This window comes from Drosophila mojavensis, unplaced genomic scaffold (assembly GCF_018153725.1).
Source record: "Drosophila mojavensis isolate 15081-1352.22 unplaced genomic scaffold, ASM1815372v1 contig_80, whole genome shotgun sequence".
Taxonomy (NCBI): Eukaryota; Metazoa; Arthropoda; class Insecta; order Diptera; family Drosophilidae; genus Drosophila; species Drosophila mojavensis.
The window spans coordinates 12,331,281-12,343,501 of record NW_025318906.1 but is presented as its reverse complement, the minus strand read 5'-3'; the positions used below and the strand labels follow the sequence as shown (position 1 = coordinate 12,343,501).

The 12,221-nt window shown below is 40.5% G+C and overlaps 2 protein-coding genes across 5 annotated transcripts; one reads left to right on the top strand and one right to left on the bottom strand.

The window, feature by feature from the left end:
• The first annotated feature begins 1,220 nt into the window (after positions 1–1,220).
• LOC6579640 (serine/threonine-protein kinase STE20) lies at positions 1,221–12,221 on the top strand. 2 transcript variants are annotated; one of them, XM_032729934.2, is made up of 7 exons: positions 1,221–1,476; positions 1,829–1,898; positions 9,370–9,538; positions 9,607–9,884; positions 11,093–11,332; positions 11,820–11,951; positions 12,042–12,221. In XM_032729934.2, the coding sequence occupies exons 2-7, from the start codon at positions 1,836–1,838 to the stop codon at positions 12,141–12,143; spliced, it is 984 nt and encodes a 327-aa protein (XP_032585825.1). In that variant the 5' UTR covers positions 1,221–1,476; positions 1,829–1,835; the 3' UTR covers positions 12,144–12,221. The 2 variants fall into 2 exon arrangements, with proteins under 2 accessions (XP_032585825.1, XP_002005522.2); XM_002005486.4 differs by lacking the exon at positions 11,093–11,332 and having other exon boundaries at positions 1,226–1,476.
• LOC6579641 lies at positions 5,629–7,940 on the bottom strand. 3 transcript variants are annotated; one of them, XM_032729935.2, is made up of 3 exons: positions 7,040–7,940; positions 6,890–6,970; positions 5,629–6,652 (listed from the first exon to the last, which is right to left on the bottom strand). In XM_032729935.2, the coding sequence occupies exons 1-3, from the start codon at positions 7,265–7,267 to the stop codon at positions 6,632–6,634; spliced, it is 330 nt and encodes a 109-aa protein (XP_032585826.1). In that variant the 5' UTR covers positions 7,268–7,940; the 3' UTR covers positions 5,629–6,631. The 3 variants fall into 3 exon arrangements, with proteins under 3 accessions (XP_032585826.1, XP_015019282.1, XP_043866632.1); XM_015163796.3 differs by having other exon boundaries at positions 6,760–6,970; positions 7,040–7,935; XM_044010697.1 differs by lacking the exon at positions 5,629–6,652 and having other exon boundaries at positions 6,683–6,970; positions 7,040–7,937.

Genomic DNA, 12,221 nt, shown 5'->3' with positions numbered 1-12,221 from the left:
ATTATATATTTTTTGACATATACGTATTTTATTTTTTGACAAATTCTAAAGACAAATCAGGTGAACAAAATGTGAAGAAGTCACTAGGCAAATGTTGATATAACTTTTCCATTAACAATATTTGTTTAAGCTTGTTTATCGATCCAATTAAAAACAAATCAGATATTAGTTAGTTAATATATAAGTAAATTTGTATTCAAAGCTTATACTTGCCGCGCTGTGAATCAATTAAGCAAACGCGTTTCACAAATTTTCCAATGCCAGAGACTAATGATTGGAATTACTCAGGGGTTGCTTTGGGCAAATAACTTGAATTAATATTGAGAAATTAAGCCTAAGTCAAATTGCAATTCAGGGAACACACGCGCCAATGAATCGGACCAGCGCCCAGCGCCCAGCTTGAGTCTTTGCTGCCATCAAATTTGGCGTATTTAATTAGAATTATATTTGTGAATACGGCCCTTTTCTGGGCATTTGATTTCGCTCACGCATTTCACAACAATTTGGCCAGCACGTGCTCCCATGCTGCTCGAATCGAACAAAAGTCACTGCGAGAGTCGTGTGGCTGTCATTTGAATTTTTAATGAGCGCTTATTAGGAGAAGAAAGCAAAGAAAAGAAAAGAACCATTCAGCAGACTAACCAAGCCCGTTTACTCTTGCATAAAGAGATATAGCCAATGTCCATTTGGCCTTTTCGCCATTTGCTCATTTGCCTATTTAATTTGTTATCTGGCTGGGCAAGGCTTAAAGTGCAGAGTCCATCAGCAGCAAGTGGCACACAGACACATACACACACACACACATTGAAAAGTCCATCATGCACACACAGTGAAGAACTTCAATGCGACCGCAATGGAAACTGAAGCGAAGCGTATTAAGCGACAACCGCATCTTTATGGTCAGCTATGGTCGGCCCGAGACCCGAAATAAAAGCTCTGTGCTCAAGTGATATAATGAAGCCGTAACCGGTCTGCAGTGCAACCACTGGGGCGTATGCGCAATTGCAGCACAGCCCCAGCCAAAGAGCCAAAGAGTTCATATACTATAGAGTTGGTTTATATGTTTACACTTTGGTTTTATTGCTTCGCCCATGCATCGTATGCTGCCGCATACGCTTATCTGTGGCATTCGTTCGCCTATTCCACTTGCCGATTATGAATTCATCAAAGACATTGAACATATAAATTCCTATATAAAGAGACGTTTGCATTTTAATTGCGACTCAAATCCAGTTGAACAGAGACGTCCAGTCGCAGACAGAAGCTGCTGCCGTAGACTACATTCGCATTTCTCAATTCAAGTTTAAGCAACGCTCAGAGGCCGACAGACCCAGACTCACTGAGTCAGTGCTAAACGACAGCGCGTCGCGTGTGGACGAGTTTCTGGTAGTCTGTGATTTATAAACGAAGCGCAAATTAAAAAATCAAAACAACAAAACGAGCAAAGAAGTAAAAAAAAAAAAAAAAAGTGTTCAGGTACAAATTGTATTAGGCAATCGAGCATTCTACATAATAAGCAGATGCTATGTACTGGACTTGAAGCATCGCCTGGCTTGGCCAAAGGCGAGCGCTAACCAGTTAGCGACGCACCTGTGCTATGAGCCCGGCTGGGCTGGGCAGCTTCAAGAATTCATCACATTCTCGACTGTCCGGCAGAACGCGCTGTGCATACAGAAACAGTCGAGTCTTTTGTTTTCTTGCCGGCCAACTCTGAGAGCTGAAGTGTTGCAAGCAAACCTCTCAGCCGCTCAGCTCGCAGAGGGCTCTGGGCTGTTTGGCAACACTGTTGGCCAAGCAAGAAATTAATTTTGTTTCACCTGTTTTTCAGCCGCAAAATGTTTGCGCTATTCGGAGCTGCTTTGCTGCTCTCGCTGCAAGCCACACTGGCCCCAGCTCAGGTAAGTTTACTGCCGCTTTTCTTCTTCTTTTTTTTTTCTTTTTTGCTTTGTTTTACAGCCAGCTAAAAACTAAGAACTAAGTCCAACTACCAACTCAAATTTCTTTGTTTGTACTTTCCCAAACACTTGCCATAACTATGCACTCATGTGTGCCGTTGCTGAACTTCGTGATTAAGCAAAGCTTAACCAAACTACAACAACAACAACAACAACAACTGCCACAAGAGCAGCAGCAGACCAAGCTGCCCTTGCCGCAAAGCCATTTAGTGCTTAATTCCTTTAGCACTGGTCCCCCACAAATATTTCAATTATTTCGCGAATGCAATGCATCCCATCAACTACCTCAAATTGTTTTATTTATCAACGACCTCAGCAAAGACTCGACCAGCGCAAATCAAACAAAATCGAACATAGCTAGTGAAAGGTTCATGCGGCAGGCGATTTCGCTAAAATAACCGCGGCAGTGTAAAGCTTTCCACGAATTCTCTAAGAATTAATTATATCAGTTTACGTAATTTCAAGAATTTTCTAAGTAGCATTGCATTCATTATTATCATAGCTAATAGAGGAAAGTAATATAGGGTATAACATAGCTATTTAGCATATAGATTATTATCTTTGCTAATTTCCACAAGTTGCTTTAAAGGTTTCTCATTTTAAATGAGTTTAAAATTATATGAATAAAAAAAGCTTAAAACTGACTTCTACGTTCACCTTTTCATCTAAAATTTGTGTTTTAAATGGAAAGGTGTAAGGTGATCGAGTATATAATATATATATACACTTTATGGGCTCTGCCACGCCTCCAGCTGTTGGTTATATACATTTCCATAGGGCAATTTAGCAACTAAAATCTCTTTAAATTCTCAATCGATCTTTGATAGAAATAAATGTATATTTGATAAAATGGCAAATATTAAGCTTTAATATGAATTATATTTGCTATATATAACAGCAACTGAAACCAGAATATATATTCATATATATGCAGAAGCCGTTTAAATGTTTGTTTAAAATTTATGACATACACAAATTTAATTAAATTCATTAAACTGCCAATTAGTCATACCCTCAAGGAGATAAGCTACATATACAATATAATGCCTTATAGGAAATTCCCATTAGGAATATCAAATGAAATAATTTAATACTCAATTTGGCTGGCTACGGCAATTCAACTTTCCACTTCGTAAGACTACAGATGCTTTGTCTCTCTCTCTCTCTCTCTCCCCCTCTCTCTCCCCCTCTCTCTCTCTCTCGGCTCTGCAGGTTATATCAAGTTATAAACGAATCAGGTCTAACCGAAAACCCAATGTTACAGCCAAGAAGAAATTATAATAACTAGTTTAAAATAATATGTTTGCATTAATTAAATTTATATATAGCCAAAGTAAGAATTAAGAAGTAACAAAGCAAAATTAGTTTATGAAATATAAATAAAAGTATATATAAAAAAAATTGTTTTTAAAATACATAATATATGAGTTTAATTCTGTATTAATTAGTTAGAATTTGCATATAGTAATAGAAATTAAAGAGAAAACAGCAATATATAAAGACATACAGACAGATATAAATAGAAATATGTAGCCAGATATAGACAAAGATATAAATACATATATAGTAGATACAGATAGAGATAGATATATGTAATAGAAATAGACATACGATAATAAGAGCCCCCTGCAGCTTAAAATCAAGTTAAAAACCTTTCACTACATAAAACCCTAAATTCTCGCATCGGGTGTCTGCATAAACTTCGTTCTGGCCAAAATCACAAATTGCTATTGCCAATGTGTGTTGCGAAATTTGCGCAAATGCTGGTGTTGATTTTATTTGCGGTTTGCTGCACAAACGGTCGAACACTTGATTTTGTGTGGGGCAGGTGAGGCCGGTGGGCAGGTGGGCTGACGAGGCAGCAGCTGGAGAGTGTCCGGCAGGCAACGTGAGCATTGGGCACATTAAATTGTTGCGCAATGCAACGGCTATTAACTGTGGCAATGAAGAACTTTAGTAGCTCATTCGGCAACTCGGCGACTCGGCGAGCTCAGGCATTTATAATTATAGTATGAGTGCGCCAAGGTACAAACAGGTAATTACCTTTGAGCAGCGGATAACCCATTAACCCATGTGCTTGACAGTGTGTGTGTGTGTCTGTGTGTGTGTGTGTATTTGTACTCCTTAGTCACGATTATATATCATTTTAATAACAGCATCTGCCTTGAACTTTCGACCGGCCTATGTGGCATCTGATACGCCGCCGCCCTTGCCGCCGCCACGAGCGCAAATGAAGCGTAATTTTTAGCTAATTACGCATACGCCGCATTGTGCAAGTGTGCCCGCAAATGCGACAAATATTTTCACTGCAATTTGCATGCAGCACAAGTGCGCGAGTGTGTGTGTGTGTGTGTGTGTGTTGGTATTTGTGTTGGCATTTGTGCTTGTGTTTGCCTGCATAGCAGCCATTTTGTCGCTTATGCTGTCAGTTCGGGGTGTTGGCCGCGTGTTGCCTGTCAGCCGCTGGCTCAGGTGGCAAGAGGCTCGCGTTGGCCATGTTTGCCTGCTGGGCGTCGCTCTGGCCGCCTTCTGCTGCTGCACTCCCTTTACAGTTACAGCTGTGGAGCAAAGTTTTTGGGTTGCGCTTGTCGTTTTAAAGGGCTTCGCCTTTTGGGCCAATTCGCGTACTTTTTGGCCGTCTTCGAAGATCTCGCCGGCGCGCCTTGGTTTATTTCTATTTGTTTACGGTTTCGGGTCGCTTGCGGGCAACTAGAGTTTAGATTTTAATCAACGCATGCATGAAATTTGCATTTGCCACTGCTAACCAAATTGTTGGGAGCTCGTGGGAATTGTACACAATTGAAATTGAAATTAAGGCTCGCGTAATGGCTCGGGCAAGGGTTACGAATTTTCTTCTTCTACTTTTTTTTTGTGGGTTATCATGCAAATTTTTCTAATGCTCTGCGGGCATACAAAAAACGAAAAAGTTTCGGACTGAATTAAAAGTTATTAAGCTTTAAAGACTTTCCACTGCAATCTGCAATCTGCAACATAAATTAGCCAAAGCCAGAGCCAGAGCCAGAGCCAAAGGCAGTGCCATTGTCTGCTGACTGTTGTTTATGCTTGGGGTCTAGATGCGGCTGTTGATGTTTATCAACAAATTATGGCAGTTGCCCCTAAATAGTGCAAATAAACACATTTGCAAGCAAGCTGACAATGGCATCTGAATTCGCTTCTATCAGCACAAAATTCTATGGATTCGTGCAAATATTTAACATGGCCAACAAAGCAAACAAACAGCCATTAATAATATTGCCAACATTTTGAACAAAGCGAATGTCCTTTTATTGCCATCACTTCAAATTCTAATCGCATTTCTCGAAACTTTCACAGACAATGAGTTTTTGAAATTATTGAAATGAAAACAAAAGTTTGGGCCACTTTTCAGGCATATTAGCCATTGATGTGAGCTCAATAATAAGAGACCAAGCATGAGTGATACTATTTGTTATAGCTATAGTTGGGCGATTGTTCAAGCTATCGATAAGTTTTAGTTGTTAAAATATTTGAAATATTTTTCCTATTTTTCTATTTTTCTGTCTGATATTCTAATTGATTATTGAATTTTATTAATCAGAATTTTATTTTAAACTGAAAGTATTACCAGATTTTATATTTTATATAAATTTCCATAGATATATATTTGAATCAGCATTAATACTATATTCATATCTCAGATAGTTTTAGTTTTATTACAGTTTCTTTTACTATAGCTCTTAATGGGTCAGCCAATAACAGGCCTGGCATTTCCGTTACTTAAAGCCTAGTTGCTTGCTGTTGTTGACTGTTTTTTATATCAACTAACTCTGAAACGTTGCTTTTATTTTACATTCCATTCATATCAATAATTAATCTATCCCACGTCTGACTCATTCAATTCATTTGCATTCGACTTAACTTTGCTTGTTTTTGTCAAGTATTTAATAGTGCACATGCCTCATATATAATGCAGGTTAGAATCTCTAATAGCAGATGCCAATTGTCAATTAAGACAAAACACCTATTGAGCGCCAGGTAACGTCAGGTAGGCTGTAACAGGTGCAAAAGCAATGCGTAAATTGAATGATGCGATTGCTGGCAACAACTACACATAAATTACTTCTTCGGCCTAAAGCCTCTTATGTGTCATATTGTACTTTAAGTGGGCGTACACCCGCCACCCAAAAAAAAAGTGGGCGTGGCGGCGTTAAATTGCATTTATCAAGCGCTTAAAGCGACTTATGCTGGCAAAACCAAACCGCTAAGCGGTTTGCTGTGCATATGTGTGTGTGTGTGTGTGTGGGAGTGTGTGGGTGTGTGGGTGTGTGGGTGTGTGGGTGTGTGGGTGTATGTGTGTATAAGTGGGTGGTTAAGTGTGCATTTGCATCTCATTACGAGTAGCTGCAACAGCAGCAACATTCGCAGCGCCTGCTCAGATGTCGCCCAATATTAAATTCCGAAGCTGCTCAAAAACTGAAACTCTGTGAAGTGTGTGGGTAGGTGTGTGAGAGTGTGTGTCTGTGTGTGTGTGTGTGTATGTGTGTGTGTGTTAACTTATAATGGAATTTTCACATTTTTCATGCTAATAAGCGCAACTCTCATGCTCTTAATTATGACATTATAATAACTTAGTTAGCTTTGCCGTCTGTCGAGCAGGAAGTTGCCAACATCGAATTCAAAGTTGAATCGCAACTTAATTAAGTTTCCTCGGCGATTGACTAGAAAGAAAGAAAGAGCAGACAAGAGAGTGAGAGAGAGAGGGGAAAACTTTGTTCAACTGAACAGCAAGTAAAGTTATCTCTAGCGACTAAGCGATAAGAATCACCTGCACTGCACGCCTAGCCCAAGGCGAGGCCGTAGATGACCAGCTGGAAGTGCGCCCTGGGCACCTGTTCGTAGCGCTGGAAACGCACAACGGCATGCTGTTGGCCCACGCCGCCGCTGAGCAAACGCACCTGGCCGCCGTTGCCCCCCGGCAAGGTCATGTCGTAGGCATGCACCGCCGTTATCGTATAGCCATCGACTGCGGTCGAGTTCTGTGCGAGAGGGATAAATGTCATGTTGTGCGCTTATTTCCATACACCTGTTTGTTGTTGTGCTACTACCTGTGCGCCGTATGCAACATCCTGAACATCCACATGGACAGCTGTGGCATCCGCATCCGCATCCGCATCCGCATTCGCATCCGTGCTGCTCACGTGCCCCAAGTAAACATCTTGTGCATGCAGCGTGCTGGCATATTTGTTGACATGCCCCCAGGTAGTTGTGGCGCCATCGCCGCGCTGCAGCAGCACCACCAGCAATAGGCTGATAAGCGTAGTTTTTGTTAACATAACGGTCGCATGTGGCACACACAAACACACGCACGCGCGTAAATTTTCGTACGGTCTGTGCAACGCGCAAGGTGTGAAACTCAAATGAGTCGCGGCCTAGTTAAATATTAACGCGCTGTCTACCTTCAAATGTCTTATCAGCTTGCAGGTGCTTTTATCACTTTCTCTCTCCGTCTCTCTGTCTCTGTCTCACACACACTTTCACGCTCTCACAGTCGCTCCCTTATCGCTCGCTCTGTCCAATGACATCCTCCACTCAGACTTGTTGTTGTCTTCTGCTTCGGCTCTCCATAATTACTCTATGTATTAATTGCTTCAATATGGGCAAAACACAATGTTCGAACTCTCTGCCCGCCGAGTCGCGACTGCCGCTTATCAGCTTATCATTCAAATTGATATAGATTTCAGCGTCAGCAGCGCCCGCACTTGCGTAAATTCTATTGAATAAGCTGAGCTAATAGGCCGACAATAGCAAACTGTGCAAATGTTGATATTCCCAAATATGTAATATGCTTACATTGTGAAACAAGACTGGAGTGTGCTACAGAATCAGCTGTGCTGGGAAGAGGGGAGGGCATGGGGAAAATTGAACAAGCTAAGACGTTAAAATTTGAAATTGTATAAAGAGTTTTGAGACTATGCAAACAGCAATCAAATATAATTAGTCGAAAATTACAATAAAACAAAAAAAAATAGTTGAATTTTATTAATTTATTATTATGAATAGCATGTTTAAAAAATTAAAAAAAAAAAATGCCAAATTAATAAATGATATGAAAGCATTATATGACAATTATAAAAAAAAAGTTAATTTTATTAAAAAATTAAAATTAAAAAAAAAAAACAGCTAAAAAAAATTGCCAAATAAATAAATGATATGAAAGCATTATAGGAAAATTAAAAAAAAAAGTTAATTTTATTAAAAAAAATAAAATAAAAATAAAAAATATGTATTTAATATATAATTAATTATATATCATTAATATTTATTTAATAAATATGAATATACATGTTTTTAAATATATAAATCAATATACAAAAATATTTAAAACGGATTTTAATAAAAATTAATTTGTAAGTTAAAAAGGGTAATAAATTTCGTCATTTATTTATACTTTAATTTGCAAAATATTCATATATATATATATATGCTTATCTGAAGGATTATTTCCAGTTAGAGTTTATACTTTTGGCAATAGCCTTTATCAATATTATTAATATATCATTTATATAATTTTAAAAATAAAAAAAGAACAAAAATACTTAAGTACAACAGGTTCATTATAGAAACCTGTTGTACTTGTTGTGGAATGAGCACACAATTAACACAAACATGTTTTGTCCAACTGCCAAATGTCAAGTGTTGAAAATTCACTGAGAATTGAGGCATACGAATATAAAGCCACCAGAATATAAATAAATCCAAAATAAAACATAAATCACACAGAATATAATGCGCAATACTTTCTGGACAGACCTCTTGCTAAGTTAGAAACTCCCTAACCTGCCTCGCTGTTCGGTTATCTCAATGATTTAGAAAACTTAAGCCTGCCAAACATTACTTAAAAACTAACTTTTCAAAATGTGGAATTAAAACACAAAGTGTGTTTCTGTTCAACACGTGTGCCGCTGCCAGGACTTGGGTAATTGAAATTTATGATTTAGGGTCAGGCCTGGTTGATGTTGCCCTCTGTCTGTATGAATGCAGCTAAGTCGGCCATTCAATCGAATTCCATTCGTATTTCGGTTTTATTAGAAAGTTGGCAAACTTAATTTAAATTGATTGACGCTTTTCGGGCGGCCGGAAATGCCATAGAGGTGAAACTTGTTGCCTACCTGTGCTGCCCACCTTTTGGCCAACATCTTTGGGTGTTTGGTCAAAGTTTCGTTTCGGCGCAAAACTTTTACTATTTGTGAAAAATTGCGTCGGCGTTGGCGTTGGCATTGGCATTGCCTTCTGGCCCAAAAGTTTTGCATGCCTAAACAAAGAGCGCAACTTTCAATAACATTAAGTATACGCAGCGTGTAACCAAGTTTGGCCAGCTGACTGCACCCAACTCATCGCACTCTCTAATCTGTAAGGTCTCTCATTTCTGTTGCAGCTGATTACGTTGCGCGATGGCAAGGTGGGCGTCAACTTTGCCGGCTTCCATGCCGATGCCGGACTGGGCGGCCTGCTGACGGGCAACGCAGCCCATGGCGGCCTCAGCGCCTCCGCGGGCACACCCTGGGGATCGCGTGCCGCAGCTGGCATTGGTGGCGGTCTCAACGGTATTTAACGCATTAATTGATTTTCATTTTGATTCCGAACTAAATAGATTATACCCATTCCCACACAGGTCGCACCGCTGGCGGTGCATATGCAGCGGCTCAGGCTAACGATGACGTCGGCGCCAGCGCGCTGCTTGGCGGCAGCGTGGGCGAGCATGGCTACATCGGCTCCGAGGCACACGCGAATGGCCGCAAGGCCAGCCACTCTGTCAACCTGGGCACCAAGCCGGTCTCCGCGGACTCAGAAACCGTTGAGGATGCGCCGCCAGTGATCCCAACCGCCGGCCCAACCACCTACGTGCAGAAGGTCAAGCCGCCCAAGAAGTATTCGCTGATTGCCCAGAATGTAAGTGAAACTTATTAAGATGTGAAATGCAGGCCCGTTGAGGTACCTCTAGGCGTCACTAGATAAGATTGCATCGCCTGGCAAATAATCTAGATGCGATAGCAGCCGACATTGTTGACTGCCAACTAAAGAGTGAAGTTTTGTTTATTTGCAATTCTTTATCTGTTATCGTTGCTATTTCTCTGGTAGATGTAACCAGCGACAAGCTTCTCAAAAGTGGGAAATATGACGCGTTGTGTCGCTGTGGTCATGTCTAACAGATGGACATGACCATATCAGCTCAGCTCGTTAGACTTCCTAGCTTTGACTCTGTCTGAGTGATCGCAGCGATCTCGTAAACCACAAAAGTCAAGGATTTTTAAATTAGTATTTACGAGATGAGATGATTTCTAAAAAAAAAAAAAAAAAAAATAAATAAATAAATAAATAAAAAAATAATAATAATAATAAAAATTAATAAACATTAGGCCACAAATATTAAAGTCTAGAAATTTAGAATTTCCTTTAGAATACCATTCTGTATTGCTTATATCAATAATCTGGTATAGCTTTATACGCTTTGCTTGAATATAACAATGGCTGGAGATATGCAATTAGCTGAGGTTATTCCTGTCTTGATTACATAAATATAATATATTTCTGATAATGGATACCTCCCACGCTTTCCTCTTATTATGTATATATATAGAGGCTCAGCAAATACGGTTATATGAATATTTTAATCAAGCTCTGAAAGGTATTGAAGTTTCCATAGCCCATAAGCGCAGCCCCACCGCAGTCGTAGATCAGAATGCCTTCTCATGTATGTGAGCATCTCTCATCTCTCACCAAAGAAATCTGAGAACAAGGAATCTTTCAGCCGTTCACTCCCCAATAGAGACTGATAACAAAAGAGAAGCATTTTAGGCATTGTGCAAGACATCTCTAGGCAAACGTCAAGCAATTCATATTGAATATGTATATGAGTGGGAGTAATAATTCAATATCTATAGAAAATATTTCCTCATTAACATATTGAACATTGAAAAATGCCATCTGACTAAGGTTAGGTCTACATAGAAGCCGCTCATTAAGTGTTTAACTCTGTGTAATATATTATTTACGTCCAACCACATATGTATTTATGTGTATATATATATGTGTGTGCGCACATGTTATCATGGTGTTGTGTTTGTGTTTTCAACCCGCTCATCATTTATCCATGTTAGTCCGACCACATCGCGCCCAATCAAATCAATGAAAATCATGCTGAAACGGCCGCAGCGCCGGCCACAGAGCAAGCGCCCAGCCCAGTGATAATTGTCAAGCGGCCACGCCTACACGTCAAGCGTCTACGCCAACGCCAACGCAACGTATACATAACGCAGGCGGCACAGCAGCCGCAGCAGCAGGAGGAGCAGCAGCAGCAGGAGAAGGAGGAGCAGGAAACTGTCGCTGAACCGGCGAAGGTAACAGGCAAACAAACAACTGGGCAGCTGTGTGTGGAAAAGGATATGCACACAGATACACCCGCACATGCTCACACGCCCACACACGTTCACACGGCCACACACACACCCACACACACACAGGGTGTGCACTGTCCAAATGTTGGCAGCAACAGCTTTTGGCTTTTGGCTGCAACTTTCGCTTTGGGGTCAAAATATTTGACCAACGTTTGCTGTAAAATTATTTAAATTGTGGTTTATTTTGGGCCGGCGCATTGCCAACTTGTTGGAAACATTTTCAATAATTTTTGTTGTATTATTTCTCTTCTTATTTTGTATATTTTTGTTTGCATGAATTTTCATTACGTTCTCGGTGGCAGCTAAATATAACTTTTGCATTTGTTAAGCTTTCGGTTGGCGCATTGTTTGCGTTTGTTCGTTTTTGTCTGCCATTTGTTATTGTTAAATTTCTGCAGCCATTTGATCGTTTTCTCTCGCCCACAAACAGACGCAGTCGTCGCCCAAAAGTGAAGCCAAGGCGGTCCACAAATCCGCAAAGGGCCCTCGCCAAGGAACGCAGGGCATCAGACATCACGTCGTATCACCGCAGGCTCAAGGAGTCGTTGGCCAGGCACTCGACGTGAGTCATCCAAGGCATCAGCCGATGAGACTTAATTGTCTGACCCATGTATAACGCCTCTCCCTCTCTCTCTCTCTCACACACACACAGATTCCCATTGGCATATTGCGCTCCCTGCAGATGAGCCTGGGCGGCTTGGTTGGCGGACACGCAGCAGCTGCCCAGCCCAATGATCAACCACAGCTGGGCTGAGTGAACGTGTTGAACAGAATATATTAAGAACAGCAAAATGTCGTACAGTCAATAAAGCTAATTAAACGATATAAATAA

Bases quoted from the DNA above. Each gene is read 5' to 3' on its own strand.
- LOC6579640 (XM_032729934.2), top strand. From the start codon at position 1,836: ATGTTTGCGCTATTCGGAGCTGCTTTGCTGCTCTCGCTGCAAGCCACA. The intron at 9,885-11,092 runs GTAAGTGAAACT...TATCCATGTTAG, and splicing joins ATTCGCTGATTGCCCAGAAT to TCCGACCACATCGCGCCCAA. The intron at 11,333-11,819 runs GTAACAGGCAAA...GCCCACAAACAG, and splicing joins CTGTCGCTGAACCGGCGAAG to ACGCAGTCGTCGCCCAAAAG.
- LOC6579641 (XM_044010697.1), bottom strand. From the start codon at position 7,267: ATGTTAACAAAAACTACGCTTATCAGCCTATTGCTGGTGGTGCTGCTG. The intron at 6,971-7,039 runs GTAGTAGCACAA...CCTCTCGCACAG, and splicing joins ATGTTGCATACGGCGCACAG to AACTCGACCGCAGTCGATGG.